The 8,836-nt window shown below is 36.2% G+C and overlaps 1 protein-coding gene across 1 annotated transcript; it reads left to right on the forward strand.

Annotated features, from left to right (window-relative positions):
- Positions 1–1,997: 1,997 nt before the first annotated feature.
- On the forward strand, positions 1,998–4,840 carry LOC109162901. The gene is made up of 6 exons (XM_019311606.1): positions 1,998–2,036; positions 2,123–2,608; positions 2,905–3,357; positions 3,439–3,670; positions 3,818–4,057; positions 4,398–4,840. The coding sequence occupies exons 1-6, from the start codon at positions 1,998–2,000 to the stop codon at positions 4,838–4,840; spliced, it is 1,893 nt and encodes a 630-aa protein (XP_019167151.1).
- The last annotated feature ends 3,996 nt before the right edge of the window (positions 4,841–8,836 follow it).

Genomic DNA, 8,836 nt, shown 5'->3' on the forward strand with positions numbered 1-8,836 from the left:
TTGTCTGTCCTGAGCTTCTTGACTTTTTTACCTGTCTGAGTCTCAACAAGTATTTTCCATTTCTTGAAAATAGAAAATGCTTGATTTTTATGTTTTAGGAAATAGACCCAGAAATACATAGACTGGAATTTAGTTGGTCCCCATAAATCAGAATGTATATATTCCAATACATCTTTGGTACGGTGTGTAGCAGTAGAGAAACTAACCCTCTTTTGTTTCCCAAAAACACAATGCTCACAAAATTGTAATTTACCCGTGCCTGAACCACCAAGGAGGTCTTTCTTCCACAGGAGATACATGCCTTTCTCACTCATATGCCCCAGACGCATATGCCATAATTGAGTGAGATCCGCATCAGACATCGATGAGGATACCGCTACTGAACCTTTCACAGTAGTGCCATGCAAGACGTACAAGCTTCAAGAACGAGAAGCTTTCAAGAGAACAAGAGAGCCTTTTATGACATTTAGAACTCCACCTTCAGCTGTGTACTTGCACCCCAGCGTTTCAAATCAGGAATATACCGAACATTGGTAAGAGTCCTGATAATGTTATCATGAGTTTTAATCTGCACACTTCTAATTCTACTAACCTTGCATTGGGTATCATTACCTAGCAAGACAACTCCACCATCAACCGGTTCTAGAGAGACGAATCAATCTTTGTGAGGACAAATGTGGAATGTACAACCAGAGTCCAGAATCAACTCGGTTTCGCTCCGTTTGCAACTGGAGGTAACAGATAACATAACATCGCCTTCTGAATCACTTTCAACAACACTAGCTTCAGCGGACTTATTTTCTCTCTCTTGTTTCTTTTTCAAGTTGGAGCATGCAGTCACATCATGACCATGCTTCTTGCAGTACTTATAGGATTTGTTAGACTTATGTCCTTTGGACTTGGATCTAGAATTTTTATTGCTACTCACTGATTCAAGTAAACGACCCCTTACGGTCAAGCCTTCATCTTTGTCCTCAGACTTAATTTCAAAGTCAAACTTTTCTTTGGACAATAGGTTTGACTTAACATTGTCGAAAGTAAGGGTATCATTACTATTACCATACAGCATAATTTCTTTGAAATGCTTGTATGATCTAGGGAGAGAGACAAGCAATAAAACAGCACGATCCTCATCGTCAATTACGACATCAATATTTTCCAAGTCCAATAAAATAGAATTGAATTTATCCAAGATTTAATAGAAGTACCTTCCGTCATACGGATTGAGTACAGAGGCTCCTTCAGGCGTAGCGTGTTCGCCACAGTTTTGGCCATGTAAAGCGTATCCAACTTGGACCATAAATCTGACGCAGTCGTCTCACTTACTTCCTCACGTAGAACCTTTTTAGACAGGCACAAAAGAATGGTTGAACGTGCCTTGTCATCCAAATCTTCCCAACCTTCATCTGTCATTGTAGCCGGTTTCTTCTTCTTCCCAGCTAGAGCTTTCTTCAAACCGTTCTGGGTTGGAACGGCTTCCATCTAAACCTTCCAGATAGAAAAGCTAATTTTCCCGTCGAACTTCTCGATATCGAACTTGGTAACAGTCGACATCTTGGAAAATAACTCTCAATTAAACCGCTTTGATACCACTTGTTAGGAATATAGCGAAATAATGCGGAAGCAAAGAATCAAAAATTGAGAATTATAGAAATTAAATAATAGAGGAAAAATATCTAAATGACAAAATAAGAAATTGATGAATTGAGAAATATAGAAATATATATATTAACCTCAAAAAGAGTAAAGGAAAACATATATATATATATATATATATATATATATATATATATATATATATATATATATATGTATGTATGTATGTATGTATTCTATGTGAGGGACAAAGAAAGAAGAAGAATGAAAGAAAGCAAATGAATGAATTCAAAATATATTGAATTGAAGTGTCTAATTACAAAGAAAACAATGCCATTTATACTAAAGATTGAGAGACTAATGCAGCATAATGTGAGAGCATGTAGAGCTACATTGCGGCAATGGCGGCAGTACGTGGAGTCCCAGAGAAATCCGTGAAGGCATGCAAAAAATTAAGACATGCACAATAATGTCGAAGGTTGTGGATGACTTAGGATTTGACCCACATATATTATTTTTTTAACAGAATGCTGTTTTGAATTCATTTGCCATTTGGATATTAGATTCAAGAGCAACTGATTATAATAACTACTCATTAGAATACTTTGATGATTATCATAAGATCCATGGAATCTTTGTTCAATTACCAAATGGAGAAACAGTGGCTGCTACACACATAGGAGAAATCAGACTCCAAGTTGACGTATTATTCCAGAATGTGTTATACATTCCTTCTTTTGCATTTAATATTATATCTGCAAGCAAATTGGCAAAACAATCAGGCTATGAAATTGTTATGGGAGCTAATTCTTGTACCATTCAGGGACATCTTGAGATGATGGCTGGTTTTGCTAAAGAAGATAATGGGTTGTACCTGATCACTCATCCTCCTGTCAAGAAAAGGAATCCTCCTTCCGATAGTAGTACTAATGTTCAGTGTAATAGTCTGTCTGTAGAAACATGGCACAATAGAATAGGACATTATCGTATAAATAAAATTCATTCTCTGAATGTAATAAAGTTTTGTCCTTCTTATAAGTCTTCGGAGTTTGTTTGTGATGCCTGTCACTTTGCCAAACATAAGAATTGAAGACTGTTTTTCCTGTTAATATTTCCAATGTTGATAAATGTTTTGATTTAATACACATGGATGTGTGGGGACCTTTTTCCACTGCCTCTCTTAAAGCAGAACACTATTTCTTTATAATTGTTGATGATTATAGCAGGTTTACTTGGCTGCATTTGATGAAACACAAATCAGAGGTAAAGTCTATATTTCAGAATTTTTACTCATATGTGGATACATAGTTCTCTGCCAAGATAAAGGTGGCAAGGATAGACAATGGAGGTGAATTTATGATGACAGCTTTCTTAAATGAGAATGGCATTGTGCATCCAAGATCATGTGTACATACACCCCCGCAGAATGGGGTGGCAGAAAGGAAACATCATTATATACTTAATGTAGCAAGGGAACTAAGGTTCCAGTCAGGTTTACCTATGACATTTTGGGGTCACTGTGTTCTCCATTCTTCTTTTTTAATCAACATATTGCCTATTGCTGAAAAAATACCATTTGAGATACTATTTGGGAAAGCAGTAAACTATGATCAGCTCAAATCTTTTGGATGCTTGTGTTTTGGTGCAACTATTTCACAGGGAAGGAATAAGATGCAATCAAGGGCTAGGAAATGTGTTTTTATAGGGTTTCCAGCAAATGTAAAGGGCTACATGTATGACATGGCTGATAAATCCATCTTTGTCTCTAGGGATGTTCAATTCTATTAACAAGTCTATCCCTTCAAATTACCAAGCTTAAACGATCTTCCTGTTGTTGAAAAGTTCAGTCCTACATTACCTCTTATCCTCATTTCTATTACCACAGATATCAGCCCCACCCTTGTTTCAACAGATGAATGTGCCAGCTCAAGGGATATACTATGCAGTACAGGAAGAGGAAATGCTGAGGCTGACAGTGGCAATGCTGAGAACAGTGGTGAATTAGAAATTGATATCAATGTTGATTTGGGAAATGATAATAATGAAGACTCAGGAAATGAAATAGAGACTATTGGTAATGGTTCCACAGAAGAATGTGTCCCTGAAACTCAGCTAAGAAGATAATCAAGAATAAGGAACATCCCCTCCAAGTTACAAGATTACCGTTGTTAGTCAACATCCAAGGAAAACTCAGTTTTAAGGACATCCACTCACTCAATAGATAAGTTCATCTCTTATGATAACTTGCAACCTAGTCATAAATTCTGTACTCTCTCTATTTCTTCCACACATGAGCTCCAATCCTACAATGAAGTTGTGAAACATGAGGAATGGAGAAAAGCCATGCAAACTGAGATAGAGGCATTAGTTGAGAACAACACTTGGACCCTAACAGATTTGCCACCAGGGAAAATACCTATTGGAGGCAGATGGGTCTATAAGATAAAGCATAAAGCTGATGGTTCTAGATGCAAAGCCTGCAAGGACACCCCTTAATACAGGTCAAAGGTTAGCCTCACTGGAAGGAAAGTTACTAGACAAACCTGAAATGTTTATAAGAATGGTAGGCAAGCTTCTGTATCTAACAAACACAAGGCCTGATATCTCCTTTGTTGTTCAACAGTTAAGCTAATTTGTGGATAAACCTAGGAACACTCACTTTGTTGCAGCTCATAGGGCCTCAAACTCTTACATCAGGTTGCAAGGCTTTTCTGATTCTGGTTGGGCATCTTGTCCAAAAACCAGAAAATCCATCACTGGTTACTGTGTTTACCTTGGACAATCTTTGATTTCTTGAAAAGCCAAGAAGCAAGCCACAATATCAAGGTCATCATCTGAGGTTGAATATAGAGCATTGGCCTCCACAACTTGTGAAATCCAATGGCTTCTATATTTGCTAGCAAATTTGAAGATCTGTTTTGACAGCCCTATTGCCTTGTTCTGTGATAATAAGTCTGTTGTGGCAATAGGTGAAAATTATGTGTTTCATGAACGCACCAAGCATATTGAGATCGATTTCCATTTTGTTAGGCAAAAGGTGCATGAGGGGGTGATTAAGCTACGGGTCATTCCATCCAACAAGCAGGTTGTGGATGGCTTCACTAAGGCTTTATCTAAGCCATTGTTTGACAGCTTTCATACTAAGCTGAGCCTTCAAGATGTTCATGCTCCAGCTTACACGGGGTTGATGAAGGAACCACCATCAAGTAATCAGCAGCAACTCTCCAAGAAGACAACAGTCTAGTAGCCAGTATAACTAGAAGGGTATTGTTGCCATTTACCCAATATAGCTGTTATAACCGTTTTCTTCTCTGTTTGCTTCCAGCATATAAGTTTGTTGTTTTCCTTCTTCTGGCTTTGTTACATACATATTACTTCAATAATATAGACCTCTTTCTCCTTTCAACTTGGCATGCTTCTACCCAGTTAGCTAAGTTTATCAGTTTCACATAATTTTTTTTCACGCGACGCACTGGAACATACATTTTTATCACTCATAATATACATTACTCTAAAGTATATTAAAGCATATAACTCATAATGTAGGTTTCATAACATATACTCCATCTGTCCCATGTCCTACTTACTATTCAATGGTCAAAAAAAAAAACTCTTTCTTCTTTGTTTATTTTCTTTAGTATTTTAAACTTATTTTTAAATTTGAATTTTTATGTTTAATAGTACTTTTACTGTAGCTTCTAAATATATAACTTTTGTATACTAATACTAAACTTAAATACTTAATATTATGAAAAATTGAATTAAAAAATAACTCTAGTCAAGCCTCGTTGATCGAACCAGACACATAAAATGGGACGGAGGTTCTCCAATTGTTTGTTTTTTGCACAATATTTTAGGAAGGCAAGTATGAGTGTGGGGGGAGGGGGGGGGGGGGGGGAGTAAGATGAAGAAAAAAGAGGGGGAAAAAAAAAAACTATGGAGTTAACGCGCCAGCTAGCTAGGCACTAATTGTGCGCGTTTCGGGCACGAAGGTAGTAGCTTTTTTCTTTCTGCAGGACCCACAAAAAACTTTGGTCTTGCTTGAGGCCCTCACAATTCTCTGTCCAATGCTCTCTCTCCTCCATATGGATCAAAAAGATGCAAAACCCTCTCCAAAATTCATAGATGGAGATGCTCTAACTCATAATTCACAATATACATTAATCTAACTCATAAAATTCAACGATGTCATTTTAGACTGTGGCCCACACAATAATTTGAATCATATCACTAGAATATTAGCCATAAAGAATTGAGTCAGTTCAGTGGTAGATTTTATTTAATTAAGGGCTATCTTGATTTATAAATATATGAGTTTATTGAAAGGAAGAATTATTGTATGTTAAACATATCAATATAATAAAAGAAGGCAATTACGTTGATCGCGACTAATCCATCATATACCTCAATAGTTATTGCGTGGACCATGCATGGTCCACACAGTTCCAAAAATAAGGTCGTTTCACGTAATTTTTTTTTCACGCGACCCACTGCAACATAAATTTTTATAACTCATAATATACATTACTCTAAAGTATGTTAAAGTATATAACTCATAATGTACGTTTCATAAAGTATATTATTTCACCCCAGAAGTTTCATTATTCTAATATATAAAGTACATTATATTATTTTAATAGCATATCCAATTGATTTTTTTTTTTTGAGGAAAATAAATTAATTCATTAAACCGGGAGTAAGAAGAGCAACAAGACAAAGAAGAAGATTATCAAACCACTCCCCGCAACCTAACATAGAAACGACTTCCCGAGCAAGAGTGTGGGAAGCACGATTCGCAGATCGCTTAACAAAACAAAAGTCAACCCCGTTTATCACAAAGGCAACTACTTTACTATCGTCTACTAAAAAACCAAAAGCAGAATAAAAAGAATTCGAATGTAAAGCATAAAAATATAATTACGAGTCTATTTCAACGTCCACATCCCCCATTCCCGTATCTTTAAGCCAACTAAGAGCTTTTCTAATACAGACCACCTCCCCCTCCAACACACTATACTGACCGGGGATACGAAGACCTTTAGCTACAAAGAAGCGACCTTCATCATCACACAAGATCCAACCAAGACCCATAACATTATTCTCCACATCAAAAGCAACGTCCGTATTCATCTTCATTATTCGTGCAGCTTGCAATTTCCATTTGGTCAAATGTATTGCATTCCCGTGTTCTCGTTACCCACAGTATTCACCACCTTCCAATTCGCCTATGAATGACTGAATCACTGACAAACGGTATGCCCTTCCAAACCCTGACATTTCCGCAACCCCAAAGACCCGAACATAGCATTACAAACTTGCATTGCATATCATCTTTTAGCGTAGATTCTAGATGGGATATTCAAACTATACAACAAAAATAGATAAAACAATATAGTCAAAGGTCTAAATGAGGTATTTATCCTTTTTTTTTTTTTGTATCTAACAAACAAAAATACAAAGAGAGAGTGTGTGATTTTACTTCCTTTGTAATTTAAATTATTACATCAAAAGTTCAATTAAATTTCCAAAAATAAAATTAAAATTATAAGAACTTTTTTTAAAAATAAAATAAAAAATTGAGGAAAATAGAAATTGATTTAACCCATAATTAAGGAATAAGTCAAATAATGTTAATTGCCAACTGCCCAACTGCCCAAGTGTCGCATGAATCTTGCTGATGGGGATATGGGATGGAAAATTATGCTGTGCATTCGTATGCACCATGCATGGTGCATACGGATGCAAAAACGATGTCGTTTTATTAAAAACAACTAAAATCCCAGAATCGATGAACTAAAATTCCAGAATATATGAACTAAAATTCCAGAATATATGAACTAAAATTCCAGAATCTATGAACTAAAATTCCAGAATCTATGAACTAAAATTCCAGAATGAATGAACTAAAAATCCATAATGAATGAACTAAATATCCATATTGATTGAACTAAATATCCATACTGATAGAATTAAATATCCAGCATGAATGAAAAAAAAATCAGTTTCGATTCACGTCTAAATATTCATAATCAATAAACTAAAATTCCAGAATCTATGAACTAAAATTCCAGAATCTATGAACTATAATTCCAGAATGAATGAAAAACATAATGCTGTTGAGGGGAATCGAAACTGATTTTTTTAAGTGGGATGCGCGTTTTTAATAAAACGACGTCGTTTTTGCATCCGTATGCACCATGCATGGTGCATACGGATGCATAGCATAAGTCCTGGTGGTCTATTTTATTGGCAAAGTCTTTGCAACTCTCCAAGCAGGGTGTCCATCTATATGGGTGAGGTAGTGGCCCAATAAGAATAATGGAAATCTATTGGGCTAAGGGAAGAAGGAGGCTTGGAGCAAAATATTATAAAAATTGTTACTAAGGGGTATCAAACCAATAACCTCAAGCACAATAACACAAGTTACAAACCACCACACCAATTAAAATATTATATGTTAAAGGGTAGGAAGCTCCACTTATGCATGAGAGTGCGGTGGAAGCAAAGTAGTGGGGCGGAACACGTGTGTGGCCCAGAATGAAGGCTACCAGATGCCATCCATTTGTCAATGAATCCTTCAACAATATAAATAGACTCCATTCCCTCCCTTTTAAAGGCATCCATTGGTTCACCAACCTTCCCCTGGTTAGTTGGTCTAGGTTTTCAACCTCTTGTTGGCACAGTAGGGTTTGAGTCCTATTGGTAACATATTTAATTTTATTTTATTTATTAGCTCCCTTAGCTTGTTTAGTTGTGATTTTATGGGTATAGTATTTATTATTTATGTATTCTTTGGGCCGTTGTTTTGGTTGGCCCTAGCACCCCGAGTAATGAAGCTACTATTTTCTTAACCCCCCTCCCCCCCCCCCCCCCCCCCCCCCCCCCGGGGTTCTGTCAGAAATTATACGGTGGACCGCGGTCCACAAAGCTTTATGGAACGCGGCCCTAAAATGATGCCATTTTTTATGTAAAGAAACAGCGTGCCATTACAATTATCAGAGCGCGCATGTTTGGTGTATTAATTACCTTTTTAAACTAACACTGCCTTGCGTATTATATTTATATTATCAAATGAAACTGCAATTGCATTGAAATGAAACTATAGTTGTGTTGAAATTAAACTACAGTGTATAAAAATGAAATTGAATAACATTTCACATATTTTACTGTATATTGTGCAATGAAACTGTAGTTATATCGAAATGATAATGTAGTTGTATTTTAATGAAACTATAGTGTA

Source organism: Ipomoea nil, unplaced genomic scaffold (assembly GCF_001879475.1).
Source record: "Ipomoea nil cultivar Tokyo-kokei standard unplaced genomic scaffold, Asagao_1.1 scaffold2963, whole genome shotgun sequence".
Lineage (NCBI taxonomy): Eukaryota > Viridiplantae > Streptophyta > Magnoliopsida > Solanales > Convolvulaceae > Ipomoea > Ipomoea nil.

Excerpts from the sequence above, each read along its gene's own strand:
- LOC109162901 (XM_019311606.1), top strand. The coding sequence starts at position 1,998 with ATGGCGGCAGTACGTGGAGTCCCAGAGAAATCCGTGAAG. Across the intron at positions 2,609-2,904 it reads ATAAAATTCATTCTCTGAAT|TTCTCTGCCAAGATAAAGGT; the intron begins GTAATAAAGTTT and ends GTGGATACATAG. Across the intron at positions 3,358-3,438 it reads TGGCTGATAAATCCATCTTT|TTCAGTCCTACATTACCTCT; the intron begins GTCTCTAGGGAT and ends GTTGTTGAAAAG.